Source organism: Chenopodium quinoa, unplaced genomic scaffold (assembly GCF_001683475.1).
Source record: "Chenopodium quinoa cultivar QQ74 unplaced genomic scaffold, ASM168347v1, whole genome shotgun sequence".
Taxonomy (NCBI): domain Eukaryota; kingdom Viridiplantae; phylum Streptophyta; class Magnoliopsida; order Caryophyllales; family Amaranthaceae; genus Chenopodium; species Chenopodium quinoa.
In genome coordinates, this window is record NW_018745170.1 from 4,688,463 (window position 1) to 4,704,114 (window position 15,652).

General features: G+C 43.0%; 1 protein-coding gene across 1 annotated transcript; it reads right to left on the reverse strand.

Moving 5' to 3' along the window:
* Positions 1 to 4,765: 4,765 nt before the first annotated feature.
* LOC110710446 lies at positions 4,766 to 5,749 on the reverse strand. Its single transcript, XM_021888739.1, has 2 exons — positions 5,395 to 5,749; positions 4,766 to 5,274 (listed from the first exon to the last, which is right to left on the reverse strand). Exons 1-2 carry the CDS (start codon positions 5,747 to 5,749, stop codon positions 4,766 to 4,768), a joined length of 864 nt encoding a protein of 287 aa, XP_021744431.1.
* Between the last annotated feature and the right edge of the window lie 9,903 nt (positions 5,750 to 15,652).

Sequence of the window (15,652 nt, forward strand, 5' to 3'; positions counted from 1 at the left end):
CTAAATTACAAGATCTACAATTGATGTTGTAGTTGTTGTTGATGAAACCGAGTCAAGCCTCGTTTCGACTACAATTGATGTTGTAGTAGTTGTCGTTGTTGTTGTTGAGTCAACCGTTTATGAGTTGGTGAAAGATTAGAGGAGGTGAGGAGAGAGAAAGAGGAGGAGGAGAGGAAGAGAGGAGACAGAAAGAGAAATGAATAGGAAGAGATGCAAAAGGGGCGGGGAGAGAGAAATGAAAAGGGAAGGGGGCAGGGGTCCGGTTTTAGTTTTAGGGTTTATTTTTGTTTTTTTGTTTTTTTTTTCTTTTTTAAATAAATTTCTGTCGAAAAAGGCCTAAATTCCGTCGGAAATTTTCCTACGGATTTAGAACCGTAGGAAATTAATAGGTTCCGACGGATTATTTTCCTTCAGAATTTAAATGTTCCGACGGAATTTTCCGTTGGAACCTATTAATTTCCGAGGGATAAAAAATCCATCGGAATACTTCCGAGGGATTTTCCGTCGCAACTTATATTTTCCGACGGATTTTTTTTACTGACCAAAATTCCGTCGGAATATTCGAATTTTCCAACGGAATTTAAGTTCGTCGGAACAAATCCGTCTGAAAACAGCCTATTTCTAGTAGTGAAATCTGCGACCGTTTTTTTTTGCAGTCGTAGTTTTGCGACCGTTTTAAAGGCAGTCACAATTTTTGCAACCGTATTTACTTATTAAACCATCGCAATGGTATTTGAATAATGTTTTTTTTTAAAAAAAAACATGTGAAAATAATTCAAAAATAAAAATAAAATAATTGCGACTACCAAAAACGGTCGCAGCTTGCTACCGTATGTTAAACAGTCGCTATTTGCGACCGTTTTTAGCGGTCGTAATTGTTTTATATTTATTTTTTAAATAGGGTATAAAAAGGGTTCCAACTCACACTAACCCTAATTTTTTTAACACAACCGCTCTTCCTCTTTTTTCTTTCTCTCTCTTCTCACGCCGCTCTTCCTCCATTTTGCCTATCTCCTCTCTTTCCTTCTCTTCCTTCGCACGCCCCTCCTCTCTCTGCTTCATTCTCCTCTCTCTGCTTCATTCTCCTCTCTCTTTCTCATCCCATAAGTCTCTGACTTTCATTGCTGAAAAATCAGACAAAGCACTTTGAGAATTGAAGAATCAGAAGCCGGAAAATCGCTGCTCGTGAATTCTCTCTCCTCTACGCTGCTCGTTCAAGCTTCGACTCAAATCGGAAGCTTCGCTTGTGGTGTTGATGCCGGCGATTTCTCTCTCCTCTACGCTGCTCGTCACGACCACACACTCGAGCCATCGTCACGACCTCCGCCGTCACAAGGACGAGCCTAAAAGAAGTCAAGGTTTTCTAGATCTGATATTTAATTTAGGCTAGATTGTAGATCTAGTTTTATTGTTTCTAATTTTTATTGATGTATAATTGTTTTATTGTAACTTTAGTTTATAAAAATTGAAAAATTTATATAATTGTTTTATTTCTGATTTGCGGATAATTTTCTGTATTTTGTATAATTGTTTTATTTCTGATTTTGTGGGTAATTTTTTGAATTTTTGATAATTTTGTGGGCAGTGGCGGTGGGTTGAGGTGGTTTCAGGTGAGAGGCGGTTGGTGGTGGTGGGTAAAGGTGGTTACGAGTGAGAGACGGTGGGTTGAGGTGGTTTCGGGTCAAAGGCGGTGGGTAAATTAAAGGTGAAATGGTGGTGGGTAAAGGTGTATGGTGGGAAGAGGTTGTGGGTAAAGGGGGAGATGGTTTTGGGTGCGCTTGTTTTCATTTTCCTTTTATTTTTTTTTATTTTTTTTTAATTTTAGCAACCGTCAAAAGCGGTCGCTAATCTAAAAATTGCGACCGTTATTAAAACGTCGCAATTAATTAAATTTGCGACCGTTTTCACACATGGTTGTTGAAAATATGAAAACGGTCGCAATTAAATTTGCGACCGTCAATCAGTCGTAATAATGTCATTTTGCGACCAAGTAAATAATGACCACCTTGTTACGACCGTTGACGATCACAATTATTTTCAACGACCGTTTTTACTATTTTCAGGGACCGTACTAGGCGGTTGCAAAACCTTAATTTTTAGTTGTGATTGTTTTTAAGGTTTTTATTAATCGATAATTGCATAAATGTTTAAGTAGGTTAAACTTAGGTTGTATATTGACACATGTGTCAATTAAATAAATTGTTGCGAGTATTCAAAAATGAAGGAAGTAACAAACATATATAATTAAAGTTAATTTGAAAATAGTATAAAAAAAATCAATATGATGCAACTATAGTGAAAATGACTTAGGGTCGAGGAATGAAAGTACTCTAAACAACCGAAAACCTGTTGTATCGGTATTTGAAAAGTAGGGTGCCTAATCCAATAATCATAACATTTTAGGTACCCGGTCCGATGATTCACTTCTCCGTCAAGTACTTAAAAACGATTCGATAAACTTTTTTTTTTCCACTTAAATTTAGTAATCTAAAACCTAAACTCTAACATTGTCATAGTTAATTCGTAATCTGAATAAATTGTGATATTATAAGTAAATTAGCCAACATCATATTGTAATGTGGTTAATTCGTGTTGAACAATCTCATATTCTCTGCGGTTCGTAATAATCGCATTATTTTATTTTTACATCCGTTTCATAATAATTGCAACATTTTCTTATTTGGTAAGGACCCAGTAATCTAATATATATATATATATATATATAGATATATAAAGGGGAGTTTTTTCACGAGTTTTTAAAGAGCCACATAGGATAAAATTTTCTTAATGCGCCATGTAAGATTATAAATTTGAGTTATAGCTAATCAAATAAGAGATTTGCTATTTCTTTTAGAATTAAATAATTCGAATGCCACATAAGAAAAATTGGAGAATGAGATTTTAGATTTAAATTAGTTAAATATAATATATTATCTTTTGAAATTAGGAATTTTATCTAAATATATAACAGATGAGAGGAAATTCACAATTTATTTTAAAATAAAAATATTAAATGATATACTACGTACAACGAATAAAATAACAAATTTTATCACATAAATACAAAAAATATTTGTTTTAAAAAATACAAAAAAGGGCTTCATCTAGTATTTTATTATTTCTCTCTCCTATTAATCGCACTTACACTACTTTTTTTTAATTATTATTTCTCTCACCTACTAACATTTAAATATATATCTCCACTAACTATACTTTACTCCATATATTATAAAATTTATCTTTTAGTCTCACCCTATAACTTTCCTTAAACTTTGAGCAACACTATTACAAAACGAAGGGATTAATAACTTAATTTCAATGCCTAACTTTTCATATATAGATATCATGCATATTGGATATCTAATATCCTATCTAATAATCCAAATACTTGAAGCTCAGTTACCCAATCTTATTGGTTCGATTCATGAATATCAATTTTAGCATGATTGATTGATTGGTTATCAAATACCCAATCTAATTATGTTATCGATTTGGATACCCGACTCATGCTCGCCCTTATGAAACGTTGCAAAAATTTAGATTTTTCTTAAAACATATTCCTTGGATCTTCCTTAAAGGTTAAAGTAGTGCTGCAATTTTATTCTATATCTATACCTTCAAAATAAAGTTTATTCCATGATCAAAACGAACTTAAAAAATGATCAAAGGGCTTTTTCGTAATTTCATCCATCACTCTCTCTTTCACCTCTTAAGTGGAGGCAACTCTGGCAAGTTCAGTGCCACTTTTTACATCTTACCTCGTGTCAGTCACGTGATTATCATCAATCATTCAATATATTCCTCATTTTCTTTGGCTTTTCCGGTTTTTTTTTTCCCTCTTTTTTATAGAAATTTTCTGTCCCTGAATTTGATTTATTGGGATTTTAGAGGTACAATAATGTGGTGTGTTGGCACATCATCAATGGTTTAAACTGACCTTTAGGACATACCACGTGTCAGATAGGTGACCCCTTCCTAGAAAATTGGACCCACCTAGATAACCAATAGGATCTTGACAATACACTTCTTAATTGATCATAGAAAAAAAAAATTGATTATGTAAAGGTTGCAATCACAATTATGGTAGGTATAAATGAATGGTGAAGCTTTCCTCAGAATAACTGTCAAAAACTATCAACAATTAGACCATTATCAGTAATGAGGAGAAAACAAACCCCTCAATCTCTCTCTACCCACTTTCTCTCTCTTCCCATCCAATTCCTCTCATGAGAGGTTTTTTTTTCTACACCAATGCTCTAAAAAAAAAAAACTCCTCATCACTTTATCCTCCACTATTTACTATACCCCACCATAAATACACATATTTAACTTTCCAATACAATTAAAAATATGTAATTTTTTTTTTCATTACATTTTAATTGTAATGTAATATTTTTTAATAATTTATTAATTATTTTGGTAAATTTTTATTTTTTTTGTTTTATATTTGTATTTATTTAATGACAGGTAAAATTAATAAAAAGAACATTTTCAATATAATTTTGAATTTTACGCTCTTATTAGAATATAATAATTAATAAAAATTACAGCAATTATAGATTGTACGAAAGATGTTTTCTTAAACTTAAACGATTACATAATAAGAAGCACATTTTTGAAATGAACACATAAACGGCAATACAAATACATCGGATATTAAATAACAGTACGTTTACGAACTAAATAAAAGCGGTTTGAGCTAAAATAATACACGAGGACGAGTATTAAAACTTAAACACGATACGATTACATTCTACAACTTTGCTTATTCAGTCGTATTATGACGAAAGTTCTGCCATATGTGTTCTACTAAATCTTGTTTAAGAGACGAATGAATTTCTCTATCACGAAGGGCAATCCTCCTCTGAAAATACGCGTTGAAATCTATGTTGGGCGGCCGCCCGACGTTGAATTCAAATGGCTCGTTGTTATTCACCGTGGCACTTGTGCTCGGTCCCGCCCGCGCTGCTGGACGTTGTGGTCGATCTTCTTCGTAGTATCGTCTCAAAACATCTTCCCGTGTGTAGTTGTGTCGTTCATCCTCGACGATCATGTTGTGCATTATTATACAGACTTTCATAATGTCACAAAGAATATCTTCGTCGAAGGCCAGTGCAGGTTGTCGTAGTATAGCAAACCTAGCTTGTAAAACTCCGAAAGCCCGTTCAACGTCTTTCCGAACTGCTGCTTGTTGATCAGCAAACAACTTGTCTTTTTGAACTTGAGGATGTGTAATACCTTGTATAAAAGTTGGCCATTTCGGATAAATCCCATCTGCCAAGTAGTAGGCCAACTCATATTGATGTCAGTTTACCCAAAAAAATTTTGGTGGTGCACGACCTTGTAAAACATCATCAAACACCGGTGAACGGTAAAGGACATTAAGATCATTACATGAGCCAGGCATTCCAAAGAACGCATGCCAAATCCATAAATCCTGATCAGCAACGGCTTCAAGAATGAGGGTTGCAGTCTTGCTACGACCAGCATATTGTGCTTTCCAAGCCGTAGGACAATTCTTCCACTCCCAATGCATGCAGTCTATACTACCAATCATGCCTGGAAACCCACGCAATTCATTTTGATGAAGGATTCTCCTTAAATCTTCATCTGTAGGTTTACGTAGATATTCACTTTCAAATTGTGAAATAACCCCCTGACAAAAATGTTGCAATGCATTCCTTGAGGTTGTTTGGCCGATACGTAGATATTCATCCACGACATCGGGGGCTACGCCATACGCTAACATTCTTATTGCAGCGGTGCATTTCAGCAACGGTGATAAACCAAGCTTTCCAGCTGCATTCGGACGTTGTTAGAAGAATTGATCCCCTTCAACCACCTTATTCATAATGCGACAGAACAAAGATCTTCGCATACGAAATCTACGGCGGAATTGGTTGTCGTTATACACTGCATTACTCGCAAAATAATCGTTATATAGTTGTACATGCCCTTTTTCTCTTTCCCTATCCCTTTTAGGCTCCGTGACATTTGCTATATCATTATTAAGCTGGGATTCTTGTGATGAGTGTTGGGGAATTAAAATATGAGGTAGGTGGTTAGCAGCATAATCATCAACTAACCGGTCAAATTCAACGTTATTTGAGAAATCAGAAGAACTAGAGCTTGAGGTGGAGGAAATGAAAGACATGATTTGGTTATGGTTTGATAGTTGGTTTGTTTGGGATTCTTTCCGTTTTGAATAACACTTGCATGTATATATACTCTAAGTGACTATCAATGCATGTGAGTTGTTTCGGGGTTTTCTGATGTCCTGCGGGAGAGTTACAATTCCGAGACTGGAACCGGACGTCTGTACCTGCAAAATAACGGAGACTCCTGAGAGCTCCGCCTCCAACGGTCAAGTTAGTACCTGATTAAGGAGTAATCAATACAGAAAGTAAAGTAATGAGATCTCTCTAGGTGAGAGTGCTTAGTGTTGGTAATCTGCGTCGTTAGCGAGATTAGCCGGTTGTTAATAAGTCTGTTCTTCTCTGCTTGATCTCTTAATTATTCGGTTGTTTTTTTTGTTCCCTGATTAATGAGGATTAATCGAGTATTTATAGCCTTGGGAAGCGTGCAACTCTCTAGGCTTAAGGTAAACCTAGGGCTGATCGGGCCTCTAGACTGAAATGGGCCTTGATGGCCGGTTGTCCCACTTGGCATGGGTGGACACGTGGCGTGTCTTAAGTGGTCCGTGGAGGACGTATCTGTGACTGACACGTGGCAAGCTCCTGTTGGCCTTCGTGAAGGACACGTGGCGGAACCTGGTTGGTCCACTTGTCAGACGGTGATTGGTGGATAAAAATCCCCTAATCATTTGCCCCTCACAGGTGGCACGCGACTGGTCACGTGTCGCCTGTGACAGGTGTCGCACGGTGACAGGCGACGGCCCGTTACAGGTGTCACCTTGCAGACGGCCGAGAGATTTTCCCGCCCAAATTTGAATTTGGAAGCGACCCTTCGCCTTCTCATTTTGCCTATAAAAGGAAGTGCTGACTTCGGTCATTTTCACATTTGAGAACTTTTGCGAGAACATTCGGACCCCTGAACTTGCTCTGACATTTTCGGACTTTTTCTGCCTACCGCCTGTTCTGACAAGCCGACTGACCCGAACTTCCAGGACTTCATCAACCGTCACCCGTTCAGGTAACTCAGTTCTCTTACTCTTAATTTTCTTTTTATTTTTTGAAATGGCACCATGGAAGCACACGACACGCCCTAAGTTAGTGATCAGCCGGTCACCGGGGACGGCTGAATCTAGGACTAGGAGTGCCGCCTGCCCTTTTCTGGACCCATCTTTGCCCTTTATACAAAGTCCGACTGAATCTGTGTCTATGCAGAACGTGATGGCCAGAACAAAAAAGACTGCTATGATATCAAACTCAGACGGCTCCTCCCAAAGGGTGCTCCTTAGCGAAACATCTGACCAGGCGCCAGATGTAGAACGAGGCGACTGTCAAGCTGACAGTGCTGAGAGAGGGACCAAGGTGTTCCCTTCTCATCTAACCGTGGACATGTCTAATTTTCCTTCTGCTCCTTCTAAGGGAGAGGAGGCGGGCCCCTCTAGGAGAGGGGAGGAGTCGTCCTCTTCGGACTCGTCAGGGGACGAGTCCGAATCCAGCTCTTCTGACCATAGTTCTTCTGGCTCAGAAGAAAAACATAGCCGCCTACAAGAGGCGAGAAGTTCTCATGCAGTGGAGAAGGGGGATAATTGGGCAGAGCCGTCCGCCTCTTACAGAGAGGAAAACGCCCCCTACTACTGCAGGGTGCCCCGGGGCCGGATTGCAACCATGCGAGACAACGTGGCGAGCTTTATTGCTAACCACAAAATGGGCCCGGAGTATTTACTGTTTGTGCCGGATCCAGAAGATACTGTCGTCTGGCCGGCTGGTACCAGCTATGGTGACGGCTGCTTTGGCTGCTATGTGGCGGCCATCAAAGCTGGACTGCGCTTCCCATTACATCCGGCTGTTCAGCGGATTTTAGATGGGTATGATCTGGGGTTATGGCAGTTAGCCCCCAACTCTTGGGTAAACGTACTCGGCTATGTGGCCGGGTGCGAACTGAACGGGGTGGAGCCAAGTTTTGAGGCTTTCGCCCACATGAACTATCTCAGCCGGACCCCAAGTCGGGAGGTACCGGCTGGTATCAATTGACAAGCCATAGGGGTTACCTCATGACGAGAGGTAAGGCAAACAAATGGAAGGATTGGCGGAACACCTTCCTTATTATCGAGAGTTCAGACACGGAGCTGAACAAACGTTTTAATAAGTGGAACAGGGATCCACCTCTTCTCGCAGGCGGCCGCAGCATGCCGCCTGTTCCCCCAAAGGCTAAAAAAGAGATCCTAGACAAAGGACTCTTCAAAGTAGAGACTAGGGTGAACTCTACTTCAGGGGTACGAGAGCAAGTACCCCTAAATTGCGTCCCGAGCTTCAAGTGGCTCTATGACGAGTACTTCTTGGCCGCCTGTGGCCTCGGCAGTCGGTGCTCTAGAGGTAGCCGGCCTGACGAATACTCTGTTTTTTCACGCCTTGTTTACTTGGAATTTTTACTAACTTTGCTGTTTATTTCTTTCAGCCGACGCCATGAGTAAAATAACAGCATCTAAGACTGCGGCGGCCATGCTGCGGGTCTCACTAATGAAGCAGTCGTATGTCGACTCCCCCAGCAAGGAGGCACCCTTGGTAAGCTTTGAAAACTCCTCCTTTTAGTTGTATTATGCATATACTAACTCTTTTTGTTTTCAGTCTGGCACTCCAAGGGCTTCTTCCTCGCAACAGCCGGACCCCAAGGCCCGGAGGACGACTGTTGCAAGCTCTCCTGGGTCTTCCAGGAAAACAGTGGCGGCTGAGAAGCAGCCGGCCACTTCTTCAAAAACCCAGGCGGGGCCGCCTAGATGTATGGACACTTGCTTGTAAAAACTCACCCTTGCTTCCTTCTTGATTAGGTCTAACTTGTTTTTTCCTTTCGCTTAATGCAGCCGGCCCCCAGGGACTTGACTTGGTTGAGGTAGCCAAGTCAATGGTTAAAATAGTTCCTCCATCTGACAGGGAGGCGGTCAAGGGTGCCGGCACCCTTGACCTCGATGGAATTTCGGGGATCCTAGCTGAGGTATACTTAGCACCTTTTTGAGCTTTTGAGTTCCAGGACGCCTGTTAACTCTTTTGATTGGAAACTGACGCCTGTTTTTCTTTGTACTTAGGCCCTGCTCCGAGTCAACAGCCTTCGCAAGCCGATTGATCGGAAAAACAAAGAGGTAAAGGCCGCAAAGGCTATGGCCGCCTCCAGCTGTGATAAGGCAATGTTTCAAATTGCCCAAAATGAAGTACTGACCCTTGATCTTCTTTATTATCAGGCGCAGGCGACCGCCGCTGTTCGGGCTCAGCTAGAGACGGCCCAAAAGAAGGTTGACGAGCTGGAGGGGACCGTCACCAAACTTAAAACCGAGCTGAAACCCCTTCGCCAAAAAATGCACTCTTACGAAGCCATGGAGAAATCTTTGGCTAACTTAAAAGAACGCCTGGTGAACCAGGAGAAGAGTCTTACCCAAGAGCTCTCGGACAAGGCCGAGCAAGAGAAACAAGAGCTCGTCCGGGAGATGGTGGAAGACTCCGCCCAAATCCAACGCATGACCTGGGAACGACTGTTCCCCAGTGCCGACTTTGCCTCATGGGAAAGAACGTACCGCCAGTGTTCGGAAATATATAATCAACAGATCCTGGCGGCTGCTGAAGAAGAGGCGATGGACGTTGCGTTGGAGGAGGAAGAGCCGGTTGTGGCGCTTGTGCCACTTGGGGGTAAGGCATCAAAAAATGATGCAGCTAAGGCCGAGTCCAGCAAGAAGAGTGCTGACCAGGCGGCTGCTGCTGATACTGAACTGCCCCCTTCTTAAGCTTTAAGTATATTTTTTTCTTTTCACGGCCTGCGTGCCGTTTGCTTTGTAATTACCCGGCCAGGGGGCCGGGGTTTTGAATATTCTGCTGGTCTTTTATGGCCGGCTCATTTTAATCAAATATTTTGTTTTTGTTCAAATTTGTCTAAGTATTTGAAGTTTGCTCACTTGACCGACTGTTGTGTATGGCCAAACGTTTAGACAGGTAAGTATGCCGCCTATGCCCCTGGACGACTGGTTGTCTGTTTCCAGGATAGATGATCAGTCGGCCATTTAATCAATCGGTATTCGAACTCTTTATTCAATTTGACCAAGTAAATAGAATTACCTAGTAGCCAAGGATTTTAAGTAGGAAAACAAGCGGCGGGTACCGGTTGTTTCCTTTTATTGCCAATGTTGGCTTTAAACTCGTTATTTTTTAACCTAGCAAGAGTATTGGTTGAGAGCCTTTGTTTATTAAAAACAAGTGGACGACTCATACCTTTTAGGCTTCATACTAAGTTTGAGTGACTATTAAGGTAACATAGGAGTTACTTAGTCTTTGTCACAATCTTGATTGAGTAGTAGAGGTATCAGGCGGCGTAGGCCGGCTAGACCCCTTGATTCACCAATGTAAGCTATTAACTTAATAGGTTATCCAGTAGGAATAGGGGTTCGAGTGCCCTTGTTTGTTTAAAACAGGCGGACGACTCAAACCTTTTAGGTTCCATACCAAATTTGAAGGAGTGACTATGAGTTAACTTTGGAGTTACTCAGTCGCCGTCACTTTGTTTGAGAAGTAGAGGTACCAGGCGGCGTAGGCCGGCTAGACCCCTTGATTCGCCAATGTTTGTTGGCTATTAACTCAATAGGTACCCCCTGCATTTATCCCAAGTAATACAGGCGGTCATCTGACTCAGATGTCAACTGCTACCACTGGTTTGGTTAGTGATAGAGTTATCCTTGTCTCAAAAACGGCTACGTGGTTGCCCTTTAGGACCGTCGTATAGGTGCCGTGTAATTAGTTTATAGAACAATGTTCCACCCAAAAGGGAGCTGCTCTCTGCGACGAATTTCATCCGGAGGGATGCCGTCGGACGCCTGCTATGATGTTGGGACAGGTCGAATTAGTTTTTTAGTTTTGATCAGGTGGATTGGCGCCTGGTCTGATCATTCGGCCGATGGCCTTGGTAAGTTCTTGGTGAACGTAGGTGCTAAGTAAAAGAAGGGTAGCCGCCTGTAAGGTACAGGATCGGCCAGGCCCTTATCTTTTTAGCTAAGTATTGTGAGTAAAATACTCGATGGAGAGTAGCCGACTGTAAAGGAACAGACGGCATGCCCCTCTAAAGATAGTGAAACTCAATGGAGAGTAGCCGACTGTAAAGGTACAGACGGCATGCCCCTCGTAATACAATATTGAATAGTAAGTGCAAACTTTATTAAGTAGCTCTTTACTTTACATCATTCAGAAGAAATATTTTTTAAGGTTATCTACATTCCAGGTTCGAGGCAACGGTTGTCCGTCTGGTGTTTCCAGACGGTAGGTACCGTCCCTGACTTCCGCATAGATTCGGTAGGGTCCTTCCCAGTTGGGAGTTAGTTTTCCAGACTCATTGGCCCTACCAACTGCTTCCATTTTTCTAAGTACAAAGTCCCCTACTTTGAGTGGACGCCTGTGTACTTTCTTGTTGTATGATCTAGTCATTCTTAGGCGATAGATCTCATGGCGCAAAACAGCATTGCCCCTTTTTTCAGGAAGTGAGTCTAATGCCAGGCGCATAGCTTCCCAGTTTGCCTCTTCATCATATAGCATTACTCGAAGAGTCGGCTCGTAGTGTTCTATTGGAAGAACAGCTTCTGCACCATAAGTTAGGAGGAAGGGAGTTTCTCCAGTCGCCCCTTTTTCAGTCGTCCTAATGGCCCAAAGAACATGTGGTAGTTCATCTGCCCATAGGCCGCCTGCTCGTTCAATCTTTTTCTTGAGACCGTCTGAGATGATTTTATTAAAGGCTTCTACCTGGCCGTTTGCTTGTGGACGGCCGACAGATGCAAAGTAATGTGCAATTCCTTGGTCTCCCAACCAGCTTTTGAGAACAGGCGTCTCAAATTGGGGGCCATTATCAAAAACCATAGACATGGGAACCCCGAACCGAGTGATGACGTTTTTCCAAATGAATGAAATTACATCTTTCGTCTTGATTCCCTTTACAGCCTCCGCCTCTACCCATTTAGTGAAGTAGTCAACGGCAACAAGTATGTACCTTCTGCCGCCTGTAGCAGGCGTATATGGCCCCAGAATGTCCATGCCCCACTTAGCAAACGGTAGTGGGCTGTGAATGGTAGTGAGGTCAGTAGCCGGACGGTGAATTAATTTGCCAAACCTTTGGCACTTGTCACATTTCTTCACCATCTCCATTGCATCTGCTTCCAAAGTAGGCCAAAAGTAACCCTGCCGCCTTGTCCTTTGAGCAAGCATCCTACCACCTATGTGGGAAGCACAGAAACCAGAGTGAAGATCATCTAGTATCTCTCGTCCCTTTTCAGGAGTAACACACTTTAAGAAGGGTTGAAGGTGCCCCCTCTTGTGAAGTTCTCCCTGTATAATTTCAAAACAGGAGGCTCGTTTTTTCAGTGCTGCCGCCTGTTGAGGATCATCCGGCAGTGTACCGTTTGTCAGATATGCCCTGATTGAATCCATCCAGGTTGAGCTTCTGTCTAGAATTCCAATAGGATTTTCCTCGATGCTTCTCTTCTCCATTACTTCCCAAAACACAGTCCGAGGAGTATCGGAGGAGGCGGATGATGCTAATTTCGAAAGTGCATCTGCCTGGTTGTTTTCTGATCTCGGCACTTGGATCAGATGGAAATCCTCAAGGGAGCCGACTGCTTGTCGGACCGCCTGTAAATACTTGATCATGGCCGGATGTGTTGCTTCGTATTCGCCATTGTACTGACTCACTATCAGTTGTGAATCAGAACAGGCGTCTATTTTCCTTGCCCCTGCCGCCTTACACATGCGGATCCCGGCTAGTAAAGCTTCATATTCTGCCTCATTGTTTGAAGCCTGGAAACTGAAGCGTAGAGCATACTCGAACCTGTCGCCCTCTGGAGATTGACATACGACGCCTGCTCCACAACCGTTTGAAGTAGAGCTTCCGTCCACATATACCTTCCAGACTTGGTCTGGAACTTGAGAGTCAGGAGGACGAGTCATCTCTACGATAAAGTCAGCAAAGGCTTGCCCCTTCACTGCTTTTCTAGGCTCGAAAGTAACTTCGAGACTCTGCATTTCTATGGCCCATTTGATCATTCGTCCGGAGGACTCCATGGTGGTAAGGGGCCGCTTGATCGGTTGGTCGGTATACACGACGACTGCATGTGCCAGAAAGTAGGGCTTCAATTTTTTAACAGCCATGAAGAGTGCAAGACCAAATTTCTCCACTAGGGGATACCTCAACTCGGCATTTTTCAGTACGTGACTGACAAAGTAGACCGGGAGTTGACAGCCGTCCCTTTCAGCAAGGAGCACCGCGCTTAACGCATGATCAGAGACGGCCAGGTACATGTAGAGATTTTCTTTGGGCAAAGGGCTAACCAGCCTCGGCAAGGAATGCAAGTGAACCTTTAATTTCTGGAAGGCGGCCTCAGCATCCGGCCCCCATTCAAACCTTGCCTTCTTCTTAATTGCCTGGAAAAAGTATAGGCATTTGTCGCCTGATCGGCTTAGGAATCTTCCCAAGGCCGCCAGACAACCTGTTAACTTCTGAACCTCTCGAACGGTACGAGGCGACTGCATGTCAATGACCGCCTGTACCTTCTCGGGGTTCGCCTCTATTCCTCTCTGGTTGATAAGGAATCCGAGAAATTTCCCAGACTCAACTCCAAATACACATTTCTTGGGATTGAGCATGACATGGTGCCGCCTGAGTGTGGCGAAAGTCTCTCGGAGGTCCGTCAGATGATCTTTCTGAAGTTTAGTCTTGACAATCATATCATCAATGTATGCCTCGACGTTTCTCCCAATCTGATCAAAGAACACTGTGTTTATCATTCGTTGGAAGGTAGCCGGAGCATTCTTAAGACCAAACGGCATGACCGTGTAACAGTATAATCCCTGATCAGTGACGAAGGCCGTCTTCTCCTGATCTTTCTTCCACAAAGGAATTTGATGAAAACCAGAATAGGCGTCCATAAAACTCATCAAGGCATGGCCGGCTGTTGAGTCGACCAGGTTATCAATTTTAGGCAGAGGGTAACTGTCTTTGGGGCACGCCTTGTTCAAGTCTGTGTAGTCTACACACATTCGCCAGGTGCCATTCGGCTTTTTAACAAGTACCACATTTGCAACCCAATCTGGGAAGTAACATTGCCGAATGAACCCTGCATCAAGTAATTTTTTGACTTCGGCGGCTGCCGCCTGACCTCTCTCTTCACCATGGTTCCGCTTCTTTTGCCGTACCGGCTTCTTTTTCGGATCCACAGCGAGTTTGTGTACTGCCAGATCAGGACTAATGCCTGGCATTTCATGGACTTCAAATGCAAAGATGTCCTTGTATTCTTTCAACAAGTTGTGAAAGTCGGCACCAAGGTTTCTTAGAGCAGCCGTCCCTACTTTGACTGTTCGGTCAGGATGGGAGTCGTCTAATATCAGGTCCGCATGCTCACCAGCCGGCTGAGGGCGGAACTCATCCGGCCGGTCCTCTGCCAATGATTGCTATTTTCTTGCTTTTCTTGCGGACTCAGTCTGGAGTGCCTTTCTCTTTTTGTCGCCTGTTTCTTGAACAGGCGCACTTTCCTTGACATTGTCAAGGTCTGTTTTTTCTCCACTTGACCCAGTGGCCATAACAGTGGGCTTGACATCCGAGAGATAGCACTCTCGGGCCATCCTCTGATCTCCCCTAAGGGAGCCGACTGTTCCATTGTCCCTTTCAAACTTAAGCAGCATAAGTGACGGGATTATAACAGCCTTGGAATTATTTAGGGTTGGTCGACCCAGAATCATGTTGTAGGCAGAGAGTTCCTCTACCACTAGGAACCGGACTACCATGTGTCGTCCTTCCCCTTTTTCGCCCAGGCGGATGGGTAGATCTACTCGTCCCAGTGGGTGGACGACTCCTCCCCCAAACCCTATTAAGGGGTGGGAGGCCGGATGTATGCAGTCCGTCTGATATTTCAGTTTTGATAGACATTTGCTGCTGATGAGATCTGAAGAGCTCCCGGTATCTATGAGGATTCGACCAACTCTCTGGTTGGCCACTTTACATTCAATAACGAGAGGGTCGTCATGCGGCCCCCTTATTCCTCCTAGATCCTCTTCAGTGATGACAATCTCAGGAAATGTATATTTGGACGGTCGTTCTTGGTGAACGGAATTTACATCTAACCGCCTTATATTATCTTTGTTGCCCCTAATAGAGGGGCCGCCTCCTGAGAAGCCGCCTGCAATGGTGTAGACGACTGCATCATCTGTATCAGAACTGTCGGCCTGCTGATTCTTTTTGGCCGACTGCTTTTTTTGAGGAAGTGTTTCCCGCAGATTTCTTGACATAAGTGTCAAGATCACCTTGATCAGCCAATCGGTCTAGGTACCGCATGAGACTGATGCAGTCATTGGTGTGATGACCAATGTCATCATGATAAGCACAGATTTTGTCTTGGTTCCGGTTGCTCGCAGAACCCTTCATGGGGAGCGGCTTCTCAATTGAGAGCCGTCCCTTTATTTCTTTTAGGATAAACTGGTTATCCTTGTTAAACACATATTTTGGGGAGTAT